The 17,638-nt window shown below is 40.6% G+C and overlaps 1 protein-coding gene across 16 annotated transcripts in view; it reads right to left on the bottom strand.

Annotated features, from left to right (window-relative positions):
• Adamts6 (ADAM metallopeptidase with thrombospondin type 1 motif, 6) overlaps window positions 1-17,638 on the bottom strand; it is a 219,777-nt gene that overhangs the window by 125,389 nt on the left and 76,750 nt on the right. For all 16 annotated transcript variants that reach the window (XR_015665162.1, XR_015665183.1, XM_087625925.1 and 13 more), the window contains 1 exon segment: window positions 129-275. Coding sequence is in view for 12 of the 16 variants with exons in the window: in XM_087625925.1 (XP_087482051.1) it covers window positions 129-275 (147 nt within the window). In the remaining 4 variants the exon portion in view is untranslated.

The raw sequence follows: 17,638 nt of genomic DNA, 5'->3' as shown, positions 1-17,638 counted from the left end.
GGGAGCAGCCTAAAATGTAGCCCGGCCCTAAAAATCCTACCCACAGAGAATTTGAAGCACTGCACATTAGGCTTCCCATAATGAGTTACTTCTAGAACAATTGATCACCCTCTCCAGACGTTACTTACTCTAGAAAGCTGGTGATGTAGTCTCTGCTGCAGGCAGACCAGGAGAAGGGATTGGTATTTGCTGTGATATGAGCTGCCATAAGTTTTGCTGCCTCATGACCTTTCGTCCCACAAGAATTTCCAATTCCATCATGGTTCATACCAAAACTGTTTTATTAGGGAAGAAACAGAAGAGACTTAAAAGAAGGAAATAAGAAAATAAAACAACAAAAAAAAAAAACAACAAAAAGAAAATAAAACAACAAGCCCATTACACATCCTGTATTTCCTTATTGGGTCATTTATTAGTTACATCAACAGTTGGCTTTGATCAAGATAGACCAGCCCTTTAAAGTAAGGTAGAATTAATATTAAAAAGGCAATAGAATTATTCAATGATACTATGTCTGTCTGAATCTCTTTGCATTTATCATATGTTCCCACATGTTCTCAATATCACATGATTCAAGTGCTCCTTCAACAGAAAACCTCATGGATAGTAATATGCACTTCACAGATAGGAAAACTGAAATTTAGCAAAGCGAATGACCCATTAAAGATTGTGTTAAACCAAAACAAATGTTCAACATCTTTAGTCATAAGGGAAATGCAAATCAAAACAACCCTGAGATTTCACCTCACACCAGTGAGAATGGCTAAGATCAAAAACTCAGGTGACAGCAGATGCTGGCGAGGATGCGGAGAAAGAGGAACACTCCTCCATTGTTGGTGGGATTGCAGACTGGTACAACCATTCTGGAAATCAGTCTGGAGGTTCCTCAGAAAATTGGACATTGAACTGCCTGAGGATCCAGCTATACCTCTCTTGGGCATATACCCACAAGATGCCTCAACATATAAAAAAGACACGTGCTCCACTATGTTCATCGCAGCCTTATTTATAATAGGCAGAAGCTGGAAAGAACCCAGATGCCCTTCAACAGAGGAATGGATACAGAAAATGTGGTACATCTACACAATGGAATATTACTCAGCTATCAAAAACAACGGCTTTATGAAATTCGTAGGCAAATGGTTGGAACTGGAAAATATCATCCTGAGTGAGCTAACCCAATCACAGAAAGACATACATGGTATGCACTCACTGATAAGTGGCTATTAGCCCAAATGCTTGAATTACCCTAGATGCCTAGAACAAACGAAACTCAAGACGGATGATCAAAATGTGAATGCTTCACTCCTTCTTTAAAAGGGGAACAAGAATACCCTTGGCAGGGAAGAGAGAGGCAAAGATTAAAACAGACACAGAAGGAACACCCATTCAGAGCCTGCCCCACATGTGGCCCATACATATACAGCCATCCAATTAGACAAGATGGATGAAGCAAAGAAGTGCAGACCGACAGGAGCCAGATGTAGATCGCTCCTGAGAGACACAGCCAGAATACAGCAAATACAGAGGCGAATGCCAGCAGCAAACCACTGAACTGAGAATAGAACCCCCGTTGAAGGAATCAGAGAAAGAACTGGAAGAGTTTGAAGGGGCTCGAGGCCCCATATGTACAACAATGCCAAGCAACCAGAGCTTCCAGGGACTAAGCCACTACCTAAAGACTATACATGGACTGACCCTGGACTCTCACCTCATAGGTAGCAATGAATATCCTAGTAAGAGCACCAGTGGAAGGGGAAGCCCTGGGTCCTGCTAAAACTGAACCCCCAGTGAACTAGATTGTTGGGGGGAGGGCAGCAATGGGGGGAAGATGGGAGGGATTAGGGGGATGTTTGCCCGGAAACCGGGAAAGGGAATAACACAAGAAATACTCAAGTTAATAAAAAAAAAAAAAGATTGTGTTAATTTTTTTTACATAAGTCCACATTTACATGTTAATATTCATTCTACTGTATCAATACAAAAGGGAATTACAGAAAAAGACAGTGCTTCGTTGATATAGGTGATTGCCAATCACAGAACCCCCCTATTAATGAGCATTGGTAAAAGAGAGCTTAATACATAACTTACATCCCTGTATGTTTTCAAAACACATTTTGAAAACTCTGGTATATTTAAAGACTGTGGCTTTTCTATGCCATGGGCTCCATTTTTCAAACCTATCCTTTCTTTGCCATATTTTTCCATGTCCTAAAGCCTAGTGAACTCAAAATGCATTTTAATTAAAAAGAATCTGAGATGGATCTGTCACTGCATAAAATGGATCTGTCACTGCATAGGATGGATCTGTCACCGCATAAGAACACCATTTTTAGATAAGGAGCCAGATGATTAGGTTGACTATTACTTCAAAAATAATTTATATTTACAGTATTATATTCTAATAAACATGTCATGATGGAAAACTAACTTAAGCACAAAACATATAAGGAGAGTTGTTAAAGGAAACCCTGGACAGGTAGTTCAGAACAGGCAAATACAAGGTAGTTTTAAAAATACAAGTATATAAATCCCTGCTCTCTTGACAGTGAAAGCATGAGGATTTTCATCTAACAGGTGAGATTAAAGCTATGTTTAGAAAGAGGACAGGACAGCAATCAAAAGGACATTGTGAATGATTGAAATGAATAATCCTATGCACACATATGGGGGTAGGAAGGGGGCACTGTTAATTTACATACAGGAAGTAACATAAACAAAGTGAAGAGCTGCAGCAGCTCTCTGCTCCCAGACCCCGTGAGAGAGAGACCCAACCGCCTGGTCAGGTGGGCACTCCTAAGGCTGCAGAGCGGAAGAGACCACCAACACTGCCCACCCCTGCCCACATCCCTGGCCCAAGAGGAAACTGTATAAGGCCTCTGGGCTCCCGTGGGGGAGGGCCCAGGAGTGGCAGGACCCCTGCCTGAGACACCGCCGGAACCTGAAGGAAACAGACCGGATAAACAGTTCTCTGCACCCAAATCCCGTGGGAGGGAGAGCTAAACCTTCAGAGAGGCAGACAAGCCTGGGAAACCAGAAGAGACTGCTCTCTGCAAACACATCTCGGACACCAGAGGAAAACACCAAAGGCCATCTGGAACCCTGGTGCACTGAAGCTCCCGGAAGGGGCGGCACAGGTCTTCCTGGTTGCTGCCGCTGCAGAGAGCCCGTGGGCAGCACCCCACGAGCGAACTTGAGCCTCGGGACCACAGGTAAGACCAACTTTTCTGCTGCAAGAAAGCTGACTGGTGAACTCAAGACACAGGCCCACAGGAACAGCTGAAGACCTGTAGAGAGGAAAAACTAAACGCCTGAAAGCAGAACACTCTGTCCCCATAACTGACTGAAAGAGAGGAAAACAGGTCTACAGCACTCCTGACACACAGGCTTATAGGACAGTCTAGCCACTGTCAGAAATAGCAGAACAAAGTAACACTAGAGATAATCTGATGGCGAGAGGCAAGCGCAGGAACCCAAGCAACAGAAACCAAGACTACATGGCATCATCGTAGCCCAATTCTCCCACCAAAACAAACATGGAATATCCAAACACACCAGAAAAGCAAGATCTAGTTTCAAAATCATATTTGATCATGATGCTGGAGGACTTCAAGAACGACGTGCAGAACTCCCTTAGGGAAACACAGGAAAACATTAATAAACAAGTAGAAGCCTACAGAGAGGAATCGCAAAAATCCCTGAAAGAATCGCAAAAATCCCTGAAAGAATTCCAGGAAAACACAATCAAACAGTTGAAGGAATTAAAAATGGAAATAGAAGCAATCAAGAAAGAACACATGGAAACAACCCTGAATATAGAAAACCAAAAGAAGAGACAAGGAGCTGTAGATACAAGCTTCACCAACAGAATACAAGAGATGGAAGAGAGAATCTCGGGAGCAGAAGATTCCATAGAAATCATTGACTCAACTGTCAAAGATAATGTAAAGCAGAAAAAGCTACTGGTCCAAAACATACAGGAAATCCAGGACTCAATGAGAAGATCAAACCTAAGGATAATAGGTATAGAAGAGAGTGAAGACTCCCAGCTCAAAGGACCAATAAATATCTTCAAGAAAATCATAGAAGAAAACTTCCCTAACCTAAAAAAAGAGATACCCATAGACATACAAGAAGCCCACAGAACTCCAAATAGATTGGACCAGAAAAGAAACACCTCCCATCACATAATTGTCAAAACACCAAACGCACAAAATAAAGAATATTAAAAGCAGTAAGGGAAAAGGTCAAGTAACATATAAAGGCAGACCTATCAGAATCACAACAGACTTTTCGCCAGAAACTATGAAGGCCAGAAGATCCTGGACAGATGTCATACAGACCCTAAGAGAACACAAATGCCAGCCAAGGTTACTGTACCCTGCAAAACTCTCAATTAACATAGATGGAGAAACCAAGATATTCCATGACAAAACCAAATTTACACAATATCTTTCTACAAATCCAGCACTACAAAGGATAATAAATGGAAAGCCCAACATAAGGAGGCAAGCTATACCCTAGAAGAAGCAAGAAACTAATCGTCTTGGCAACAAAACAAAGACAGTGAAAGCACACAAACATAACCTCACATCCAAATATGAATATAACGGGAAGCAATAATCACTATTCCTTAATATCTCTCACACCAATGGCCTCAACTCCCCAATAAAAAGAAATAGATTAACAAACTGGATACGCAACGAGGACCCTGCATTCTGCAGCCTACAGGAAACACACCTCAGAGACAAAGACAGACACTACCTCAGAGTGAAAGGCTGGAAAACAACTTTCCAAGCAAATGGTCAGAAGAAGCAAGCTGGAGTAGCCATTCTAATATCAAATAAAATCAATTTTCAACTAAAAGTCATCAAAAAAGATAAGGAAGGACACTTCATATTCATCAAAGGAAAAATCCACCAAGATGAACTCTCAATCCTAAATATCTATGCCCCAAATACAAGGGCACCTACATACGTAAAAGAAACCTTAATAAAGCTCAAAACACACATTGCACCTCACACAATAATAGTGGGAGATTTCAACACCCCACTCTCATCAATGGACAGATCATGGAAACAGAAATTAAACAGAGACGTAGACAGACTAACAGAAGTCATGAGCCAAATGGACTTAATGGATATTTATAGAACATTCTATCCTAAAGCAAAAGGATATACCTTCTTCTCAGCTCCTCATGGTACTTTCTCCAAAATTGACCATATAGTTGGTCAAAAAACGGGCCTCAACAGGTACAGAAAGATAGAAATAATCCCATGCGTGCTATCAGACCACCACGGCCTAAAACTGGTCTTCAATAACAATAAGGGAATAATGCCCACATATACATGGAAATTGAACAATGCTCTACTCAATGATAACCTGGTCAAGGAAGAAATAAAGAAAGAAATTAAAAACTTTTTAGAATTTAATGAAAATGAAGGTACAACATACCCAAACTTATGGGACACAATGAAAGCTGTGCTAAGAGGAAAACTCATAGCACTGAGTGCCTGCAAAAAAGAAACAGGAAAGAGCAGCTTGACAGCACACCTAAAAGCTCTAGAACAAAAAGAAGCAAATACACCCAGGAGGAGTAGAAGGCAGGAAATAATCAAACTCAGAGCTGAAATCAACCAAGTAGAAACAAAAAGGACCATAGAAAGAATCAACAGAACCAAAAGTTGGTTCTTTGAGAAAATCAACAAGATAGATAAACCCTTAGCCAGACAAACGAGAGGACACAGAGAGTGTGTCCAAATTAACAAAATCAGAAATGAAAAGGGAGACATAACTACAGATTCAGAGGAAATTCAAAAAATAATCAGATCTTACTATAAAAACCTATATTCAACAAAACTTGAAAATCTTCAGGAAATGGACAATTTCCTAGACAGATACCAGGTATCGAAGTTAAATCAGGAACAGATAAACCAGTTAAACAACCCCATAACTCCTAAGGAAATAGAAGCAGTCATTAAAGGTCTCCCAACCAAAAAGAGCCCAGGTCCAGACGGGTTTAGTGCAGAATTCTATCAAACCTTCATACAAGACCTCATACCAATATTATCCAAACTATTCCACAAAATTGAAACAGATGGAGCACTACTGAATTCCTTCTATGAAGCCACAATTACTCTTATACCTAAATCACACAAAGACACAACAAAGAAAGACAACTTCAGACCAATTTCCCTTATGAATATCGACGCAAAAATACTCAATAAAATTCTGGCAAACCAAATTCAAGAGCACATCAAAACAATCATCCACCATGATCAAGTAGGCTTCATCCCAGGCATGCAGGAATGGTTTAATATACGGAAAACCATCAACGTGATCCATTATATAAACAAACTGAAAGAACAGAACCACATGATCATTTCATTAGATGCTGAGAAAGCATTTGACAAAATTCAACACCCCTTCATGATAAAAGTCCTGGAAAGAATAGGAATTCAAGGCCCATACCTAAACATAGTAAAAGCAATATACAGCAAACCAGTTGCTAACATTAAACTAAATGGAGAGAAACTTGAAGCAATCCCACTAAAATCAGGGACTAGACAAGGCTGCCCACTCTCTCCCTACTTATTCAATATAGTTCTTGAAGTTCTAGCCAGAGCAATCAGACAACAAAAGGAGGTCAAGGGGATACACATCGGAAAAGAAGAAGTCAAAATATCACTATTTGCAGATGATATGATAGTATATTTAAGTGATCCCAAAAGTTCCACCAGAGAACTACTAAAGCTGATAAACAACTTCAGCAAAGTGGCTGGGTATAAAATTAACTCAAATAAATCAGTAGCCTTCCTCTACACAAAAGAGAAACAAGCCGAGAAAGAAATTAGGGAAATGACACCCTTCATAATAGACCCAAATAATATAAAGTACCTCGGTGTGACTTTAACCAAGCAAGTAAAAGATGTGTATGATAAGAACTTCAAGACACTGAAGAAAGAAATTGAAGAAGACCTCAGAAGATGGAAAGATCTCCCATGCTCATGGATTGGCAGAATTAATATAGTAAAAATGGCCATTTTACCAAAAGCGATCTACAGATTCAATGCAATCCCCATCAAAATACCAATCCAATTCTTCAAAGAGTTAGACAGAACAATTTGCAAATTCATCTGGAATAACAAAAAACCCAGGATAGCTAAAACTATCCTCAACAATAAAAGGACTTCAGGGGGAATCACTCTCCCTGAACTCAAGCAGTATTACAGAGCAATAGTGATAAAAAAACTGCATGGTATTGGTACAGAGACAGACAGATAGACCAATCGAATAGAATTGAAGGCCCAGAAATGAACCCACACACCTATGGTCACTTGATTTTTTTCAAAGGAGCCAAAACCATCCAATGGAAAAAAGATAGCATTTTCAGCAAATGGTGCTGGTTCAACTGGAGGGCAACATGTAGAAGAATGCAGATCGATCCATGCTTATCACCCTGTACAAAGCTTAAGTCCAAGTGGATCAAGGACCTCCACATCAAACCAGACACACTTAAACTAATAGAAGAAAAAATAGGGAAGCATCTGGAACACATGGGCACTGGAAAAAATTTCCTGAACAAAACACCAATGGCTTATGCTCTAAGATCAAGAATCGACTAATGGGATCTTATAAAACTGCAAAGCTTCTGTAAGGCAAAGGACACTGTGGTTAGGAGAAAACGGCAACCAACAGATTGGGAAAAGATCTTTACCAATCCTACAACAGATAGAGGCCTTATATCCAAAATATACAAAGAACTCAAGAAGTTAGACCGCAGGGAGACAAATAACCCTATTAAAAAATGGGGTTCAGAGCTAAACAAAGAATTCACAGCTGAGGAATGCCGAATGGCTGAGAAACACCTAAAGAAATGTTCAACATCTTTAGTCATAAGGGAAATGCAAATCAAAACAACCCTGAGATTTCACCTCACACCAGTGAGAATGGCTAAGATCAAAAACTCAGGAGACAGCAGATGCTGGCGAGGATGCGGAGAAAGAGGAACACTCCTCCATTGTTGGTGGGATTGCAGACTGGTACAACCATTCTGGAAATCAGTCTGGAGGTTCCTCAGAAAATTGGACATTGAACTGCCCGAGGATCCAGCTATACCTCTCTTGGGCATATACCCAAAAGATGCCTCAACATATAAAAGAGACACGTGCTCCACTATGTTCATCGCAGCCTTATTTATAATAGCCAGAAACTGGAAAGAACCCAGATGCCCTTCAACAGAGGAATGGATACAGAAAATGTGGTACATCTACACAATGGAATATTACTCAGCTATCAAAAACAACGGCTTTATGAAATTCGTAGGCAAATGGTTGGAACTGGAAAATATCATCCTGAGTGAGCTAACCCAATCACAGAAAGACATACATGGTATGCACTCATTGATAAGTGGCTATTAGCCCAAATGCTTGAATTACCCTAGATCCCTAGAACAAATGAAACTCAAGACGGATGATCAAAATGTGAATGCTTCACTCCTTCTTTAAATGAGGAAAAAGAATACCCTTGGCAGGGAAGGGAGAGGCAAAGATTAAAACAGAGACTGAAGGAACACCCATTCAGAGCCTGCCCCACATGTGGCCCATACATATACAGCCATCCAATTAGACAAGATGGATGAAGCAAAGAAGTGCAGACCGACAGGAGCCGGATGTAGATCGCTCCTGAGAGACACAGCCAGAATACAGCAAATACAGAGGCGAATGCCAGCAGCAAACCACTGAACTGAGAATAGGACCCCGGTAGAAGGAATCAGAGAAAGAACTGGAAGAGCTTGAAGGGGCTCGAGACCCTATATGTACAACAATGCCAAGCAACCAGAGCTTCCAGGGACTAAGCCACTACCTAAAGACTATACATGGATTGACCCTGGACTCTGACCCCTTAGGTAGCAATGAATATCCTAGTAAGAGCACCAGTGGAAGGGGAAGCCCTGGGTCCTGCTAAGACTGAACCCCTAGTGAACTAGACTATGGGGGGGAGTGCGGCAATGGGGGGAGGGTTGGGAGGGGAACACCCAGAAGGAAGGGGAGGGGGGAGGGGGATGTTTGCCCGGAAACCGGGAAAGGGAATAACACTCGAAATGTATATAAGAAATACTCAAGTTAATTAAAAAAAAAAAAGAAATTTCAAAATCCATAAAAAAAAAAAAACCAAAGTGAAGAAATGTGAGAGTATCCAGAGCCCTCAATTGAAACAAATTGGCCAAACACTAACATTTATCATTCTAATTTGACATCAATGCATCATTCCTTGAATGATCTTCTAGGAATATTAAGGCAGAATTTCAAGTTGAATTAAGTACAGTTAGATCCACACAATCTAGTAGAAATAGTTTAAATGTAAAATTCAAGAAAATTTAATATTCCTTCTGTGTAAAGCTGACACTTTTGTATTAACCCAACAATTATTCTTTTCACATGTGATAGAGTTAAAAGTTACTTCCTTTTTAGGTAGAGTCTTAATAGTGTCATATGGGTAGGCACAAATAGCTTTAAGGGAACCAATTCTGACCTGCTACTAAAAATGCAAGCTCTACTTTTAATGTCATATTTCTGTCTTCTTACAAAAGAAAGATATATCTCTCATACAGTCATAATACAATTCTACTTTGCCTTGGAGTACACAAGCCCGGCTGCCAAGAAAGAAGATAAATGGGAACACTTGGTGTCAGTATTAGAAAGAAAATGTATTTTATGCGTCTTACACCCTGGCTAGTACTATATCTCTTTTGAAGAAGTTATCCCACCTTCCTTGGAACTGTGTTACTATCCGTATAGGTAATCTAGCCTACATTAGAACTACCACGGATCACCACAGGGAAACCAGAAACAGATAAACTCTAGGTCCTTGTCTGTTACCCACACAATACCACATTAGGCCACCAACTAGAATGCTTACATTCGAGGAGCTGCTTCAGATTAAACCAAGATGAACCACTTGCGTTTAAGATAGCTGCACAAATGTCAACACGATGGGATAATGGAACCAACAGAAAACCTTTAGAAAACACTCTAGTTTCGCTTGGCTCTTCATTAACTGGGAAAATCATACATTGGAGGGCATAGAGCAGAGCAATATACTATTTGTTCCTCCTAGCTTTGATAATACCTCTGAAAGCAAATTCCAACAGTTTCATGGGTCACTTTGCAAAAACTTGAAACCTACTTTTGTTAACAAATGAGGCATTCTGTTTCCATTCGTGAGGCAGGCTGTCTCTGTGTTTAGCTCTAGCTAGCCTCACGCACAAGATCTCCCCACTTTCATCTACCAAGAGATGGGATTACAAGTGTACACATTTTTTCAGTTGTTTATTTTACAATTTCACATATGTACAGTACATACTGTTGATCCTCACCCTCTATCTCCCTATAGCTCACTCCCACTCTCTATTCTCCCCAAAGAACTCTTTAGCAAGCTCATGCCTGTTCATCAAACACTGTCTAGTAACTGAAGCCTATAACTAAAGGATGGATGACTAATCTAGGTCCATAGACTTGTCCTCTCTCTGTTTACACCATGCCTGCTCACTCGGCTGCCTCCAGATTTGTATCACATTATTCAGCTCTTCATATGGAGATGCTAAACATTTCAGAAAAGATTTGTTACACACAAAAAAAGAAAGTGAAAAGAAAATGGAAATGGAAAAGAAAAAAGAAAGAGAAGATTTGTCCAAGATTATAACAGAAGACTAGATAACTACTTCACCTACCCACTCACTGGAATGACTGTCTATGTTCTATGCCACCCTTGTACTTTCTTATTAACTCAAGCACTTAAAGTCCCTTGTCCTATCCATAGGGTTAGAGCATTCATGCAAGATGATGATGCCAGATAGAACTCAGCACTTTCTGAATCAATGTTAATTACCCATTAGCACAGCAAGCCCAATGTTTGCACACAAGAAGAGAGCCTTTGGAAACTGTCCATGCATGACTAATGGACAATTACAAAACTTTTGTTTGCTGAGGAAATTAATAAAAGCTGCCTGATTATGTCTGGTCAGTGCTGGCTCCCTTTGATTTAAGTCGGCTGGCTCAAAATAAAGTTTTAATCAAGAAACCTTGTCTGTCTTGTTCATATGACATCGCCTAATTTCTATTATATCTATGCCAGAAAAACTCAACATCAATTATCACCATTATAGTCTATGTTCTGAGGGAAAACTTACAGCTATCCACAGAACTCCCAAAAGAACATTTTCTTAAATATATCTTTATATAATCCTCTTTTAATTTTAATGGTGGTTTGGGTATGTGTGCATGATGTGTGCATGAACAAGCCATAACACATGCATATTCAGAAGTGAGAAGACCATGTCGTGGTGCTGATTTTCTCCTTGAATGTTTATATGGGTTTCGGGCTTCCTCAAGATCTTTTACCTACGAAGCTGTCCAGTACCTTTACCTACGTTCCTATGATAAACTTAGCTCACAAAATTATTATAATGTAAACTGAATATAATGTGTTTAATTAGTTAGCAAAGCTTTCAGTAAATAGGCCCTTGTTGATTATACAGAAGAAAGTGGTGGAAACCATGCTAACTTAGTTTTTAAAAAAGAGGAAATGTGTTCTCTGCACCCAAATCCCGTGGGAGGGAGAGCTAAACCTACAGAGAGGCAGACACGCCTGGGAAACCAGAAGAGACTGCACTATGCACACATCCAGACGCCACAGGAAAACACCAAACGCCATCTGGAACCCTGGTGCACAGAGGCTCCCGGAAAGAGCAGCGCAGATTTTCCTGGTTGCTGCCGCCGCAGAGAGGACTTAGGCAGTACCCCACGAGCAAACTTGAGCCTCGGAACCACAGGTAAGACCAACTTTTCTGCTGCAAGAAACCTGCCTGGTGAACTCAGGACACACAGAGGCAAAATTCCTCTAGGACTGGGCACTTCCTGTGTTTACCGGAAGTCCCACACCCGCGGATCCCGGCCCGCAGCAGCTCTTTGCTCCCAAACCCCGTGGGAGAGAGACCTCACCGCCTGGTCAGGTGGGCACTCCTGAGGCTGCAGAGCGGAAGAGACCACCAACACTGCCCACCCCTGCCCACATCCCTGGCCCAAGAGGAAACTGTATAAGGCCTCTGGGTTCCCGTAGGGGAGGGCCCAGGAGCAGCAGGACCCCTGCGCCTGAGACACCGCCGGAACCTGAAGGAAACAGACCGGATAAACAGTTCTCTGCATCCGAATCCCGTGGGAGGGAGAGCTAAACCTTCAGAGAGGCATACACGCCTGGGAAACCAGAAGAGACTGCACTCTGCACACACATCTCGGACACCAGAGGAAAACACCAAACGCCATCTGGAACCCTAGTGCACAGAAGCTCCCGGAAAGGGCGGCGCAGATCTTCCTAGTTGCTGCCGCCGCAGAGAGCTCGTGGGCAGCACCCCGCGAGCAAACTTGAGCCTCGGGACCACAGGTACGACCAACTTTTCTGCTGCAAGTGAACTGCCTAGTGAACTCAAGACACAGGCCCACAGGAACAGCTAAAGAACTGTAGAGAGGAAAAACTAAACGCCTGAAAGCAGAACACTCTGTCCCCATAACTGGTTGAAAGAAAACAGGAAAACAGGTCAACAGCACTCCTGACACACAGGCTTATAGGACAGTCTAGCCACTGTCAGAAATAGCAGAACAAAGTAACACTAGAGATAATCTGATGGCGAGAGGCAAGGGCAGGAACCCAAGCAACAGAAACCAAGACTACATGGGATCATCGGAGCCCAATTCTCCCACCAAAATAAAAATGGAATATCCAAACACGCCAGAACAGCAAGATCTAGTTTCAAAATCATATTTGATCATGATGCTGAAGGACTTCAAGAAAGATGTGAAGAACTCCCATAGAGAAACACAAGAAAACATTAATAAACAAGTAGAAGCCTACAGAGAGGAATCGCAAAAATCCTTGAAAGAATTCCAGGAACACACAATCAAACAGTTGAAGGAATTAAAAATGGAAATAGAAGCAATCAAGAAAGAACACATGGAAACAACCCTGGATATAGAAAACCTAAAGAAGAGACAAGGAGCTGTAGATACAAGCTTCACCAACAGAATACAAGAGATGGAAGAGAGAATCTCGGGAGCAGAAGATTCCATAGAAATCATTGACTCAACTGTCAAAGATAATGTAAAGCAGAAAAAGCTACTGGTCCAAAACATACAGGAAATCCAGGACTCAATGAGAAGATCATTCCTAAGGATAATAGGTATAGAAGAGAGTGAAGACTCCCAGCTCAAAGGACCAGTAAATATCTTCAACAAAATCATAGAAGAAAGCTTCCCTAACCTCAAAAAAGAGATACCCATAGGCATACAAGAAGCCTACAGAACTCCAAATAGATTGGACCAGAAAAGAAACACCTCCCGTCACATAACAGTCAAAACACCAAACGCACAAAATAAAGAAAGAATATTAAAAGCAGTAAGGGAAAAGGTCAAGTAACATATAAAGGCAGACCTATCAGAATCACACCAGACTTTTCGCCAGAAACTATGAAGGCCAGAAGATCCTGGACTGATGTCATACAGACCCTAAGAGAACACAAATGCCAGCCCAGGTTACTGTACCCTGCAAAACTCTCAATTAACATAGATGGAGAAACCAAGATTTTCCATGACAAAACCAAATTTACACAATATCTTTCTACAAATCCAGCACTACAAAGGATAATAAATGGTAAAGCCCAACATAAGGAGGCAAGCTATACCCTAGAAGAAGCAAGAAACTAATCGTTTTGGCAACAAAACAAAGAGAAGAAAAGCACACAAACATAACCTCACATCCAAATATGAATATAACAGGAAGCAATAATCACTATTCCTTAATATCTCTCAACATCAATGGCCTCAACTCCCCAATAAAAAGAAATAGATTAACAAACTGGATACGCAACGAGGACCCTGCATTCTGCTGCCTACAGGAAACACACCTCAGAGACAAAGACAGACACTACCTCAGAGTGAAAGGCTGGAAAACAACTTTCCAAGCAAATGGTCAGAAGAAGCAAGCTGGAGTAGCCATTCTAATATCAAATAAAATCAATTTTCAACTAAAAGTCATCAAAAAAGATAAGGAAGGACACTTCATATTCATCAAAGGAAAAATCCACCAAGATGAACTCTCAATCCTAAATATCTATGCCCCAAATACAAGGGCACCTACATACGTAAAAGAAACCTTAATAAAGCTCAAAACACACATTGCACCTCACACAATAATAGTGGGAGATTTCAACACCCCACTCTCATCAATGGACAGATCATGGAAACAGAAATTAAACAGAGACGTAGACAGACTAACAGAAGTCATGAGCCAAATGGACTTAATGGATATTTATAGAACATTCTATCCTAAAGCAAAAGGATATACCTTCTTCTCAGCTCCTCATGGTACTTTCTCCAAAATTGACCATATAGTTGGTCAAAAAACGGGCCTCAACAGGTACAGAAAGATAGAAATAATCCCATGCGTGCTATCAGACCACCACGGCCTAAAACTGGTCTTCAATAACAATAAGGGAAGAATGCCCACATATACGTGGAAATTGAACAATGCTCTACTCAATGATAACCTGGTCAAGGAAGAAATAAAGAAAGAAATTAAAAACTTTTTAGAATTTAATGAAAATGAAGGTACAACATACCCAAACTTATGGGACACAATGAAAGCTGTGCTAAGAGGAAAACTCATAGCGCTGAGTGCCTGCAGAAAGAAACAGGAAAGAGCATATGTCAGCAGCTTGACAGCACACCTAAAAGCTCTAGAACAAAAAGAAGCAAATACACCCAAGAGGAGTAGAAGGCAGGAATTAATCAAACTCAGAGCTGAAATCAACCAAGTAGAAACAAAAAGGACCATAGAAAGAAACAACAGAACCAAAAGTTGGTTCTTTGAGAAAATCAACAAGATAGATAAACCCTTAGCCAGACTAACGAGAGGACACAGAGAGTGTGTCCAAATTAACAAAATCAGAAATGAAAAGGGAGACATAACTACAGATTCAGAGGAAATTCAAAAAATCATCAGATCTTACTATAAAAGCCTATATTCAACAAAACTTGAAAATCTACAGGAAATGGACAATTTCCTAGACAGATACCAGGTATCGAAGTTAAATCAGGAACAGATAAACCAGTTAAACAACCCCATAACTCCTAAGGAAATAGAAGCAGTCATTAAAGGTCTCCCAACCAAAAAGAGCCCAGGTCCAGACGGGTTTAGTGCAGAATTCTATCAAACCTTCATACAAGACCTCATACCAATATTATCCAAGCTATTCCACAAAATTGAAACAGATGGATCACTCCCGAATTCCTTCTATGAAGCCACAATTACTCTTATACCTAAACCACACAAAGACGCAACAAAGAAAGACAACTTCAGACCAATTTTTCTTATGAATATCGATGCAAAAATACTCAATAAAATTCTGGCAAACCGAATCCAAGAGCACATCAAAACAATCATCCACCATGATCAAGTAGGCTTCATCCCAGGCATGCAGGGATGGTTTAATATACGGAAAACCATCAACGTGATCCATTATATAAACAAACTGAAAGAACAAAACCACATGATCATTTCATTAGATGCTGAGAAAGCATTTGACAAAATTCAACACCCCTTCATGATAAAAGTCCTGGAAAGAATAGGAATTCAAGGCCCATACCTAAACATAGTAAAAGCAATATACAGCAAACCAGTTGCTAACATTAAACTAAATGGAGAGAAACTTGAAGCAATCCCACTAAAATCAGGGACTAGACAAGGCTGCCCACTCTCTCCCTACTTATTCAATATAGTTCTTGAAGTTCTAGCCAGAGCAATCAGACAACAAAAGGAGGTCAAGGGGATACACATCGGAAAAGAAGAAGTCAAAATATCACTATTTGCAGATGATATGATAGTATATTTAAGTGATCCCAAAAGTTCCACCAGAGAACTACTAAAGCTGATAAACAACTTCAGCAAAGTGGCTGGGTATAAAATTAACTCAAATAAATCAGTAGCCTTCCTCTACACAAAAGAGAAACAAGCCGAGAAAGAAATTAGGGAAATGACACCCTTCATAATAGACCCAAATAATATAAAGTACCTCGGTGTGACTTTAACCAAGCAAGTAAAAGATGTGTATGATAAGAACTTCAAGACACTGAAGAAAGAAATTGAAGAAGACCTCAGAAGATGGAAAGATCTCCCATGCTCATGGATTGGCAGAATTAATATAGTAAAAATGGCCATTTTACCAAAAGCGATCTACAGATTCAATGAAATCCCCATCAAAATACCAATCCAATTCTTCAAAGAGTTAGACAGAACAATTTGCAAATTCATCTGGAATAACAAAAAACCCAGGATACCTAAAACTATCCTCAACAATAAAAGGACTTCAGGGGGAACCACTCTCCCTGAACTCAAGCAGTATTACAGAGCAATAGTGATAAAAAACTGCATGGTATTGGTACAGAGACAGACAGATAGACCAATCGAATAGAATTGAAGGCCCAGAAATGAACCCACACACCTATGGTCACTTGATTTTTTTCAAAGGAGCCAAAACCATCCAATGGAAAAAAGATAGCATTTTCAGCAAATGGTGCTGGTTCAACTGGAGGGCAACATGTAGAAGAATGCAGATCGATCCATGCTTATCACCCTGTACAAAGCTTAAGTCCAAGTGGATCAAGGACCTCCACATCAAACCAGACACACTCAAACTAATAGAAGAAAAACTAGGGAAGCATCTGGAACACATGGGCACTGGAAAAAATTTCCTGAACAAAACACCAATGGCTTATGCTCTAAGATCAAGAATCGACAAATGGGATCTCATAAAACTGCAAAGCTTCTGTAAGGCAAAGGACACTGTGGTTAGGAGAAAACGGCAACCAACAGATTGGGAAAAGATCTTTACCAATCCTACAACAGATAGAGGCCTTATATCCAAAATATACAAAGAACTCAAGAAGTTAGACCGCAGGGAGACAAATAACCCTATTAAAAAATGGGGTTCAGAGCTAAACAAAGAATTCACAGCTGAGGAATGCCGAATGGCTGAGAAACACCTAAAGAAATGTTCAACATCTTTAGTCATAAGGGAAATGCAAATCAAAACAACCCTGAGATTTCACCTCACACCAGTGAGAATGGCTAAGATCAAAAACTCAGGAGACAGCAGATGCTGGCGAGGATGCGGAGAAAGAGGAACACTCCTCCATTGTTGGTGGGATTGCAGACTGGTACAACCATTCTGGAAATCAGTCTGGAGGTTCCTCAGAAAATTGGACATTGAACTGCCTGAGGATCCAGCTATACCTCTCTTGGGCATATACCCAAAAGATGCCTCAACATATAAAAGAGACACGTGCTCCACTATGTTCATCGCAGCCTTATTTATAATAGCCAGAAACTGGAAAGAACCCAGATGCCCTTCAACAGAGGAATGGATACAGAAAATGTGGTACATCTACACAATGGAATATTACTCAGCTATCAAAAACAACGACTTCATGAAATTCGTAGGCAAATGGTTGGAACTGGAAAATATCATCCTGAGTGAGCTAACCCAATCACAGAAAGACACACATGGTATGCACTCATTGATAAGTGG

This window comes from Rattus norvegicus, chromosome 2 (genome assembly GCF_021556685.1).
Source record: "Rattus norvegicus strain SHRSP/BbbUtx chromosome 2, alternate assembly SHRSP_T2T, whole genome shotgun sequence".
NCBI classification, from domain to species: domain Eukaryota; kingdom Metazoa; phylum Chordata; class Mammalia; order Rodentia; family Muridae; genus Rattus; species Rattus norvegicus.
This window is presented reverse-complemented; position numbering and strand designations above follow the sequence as displayed.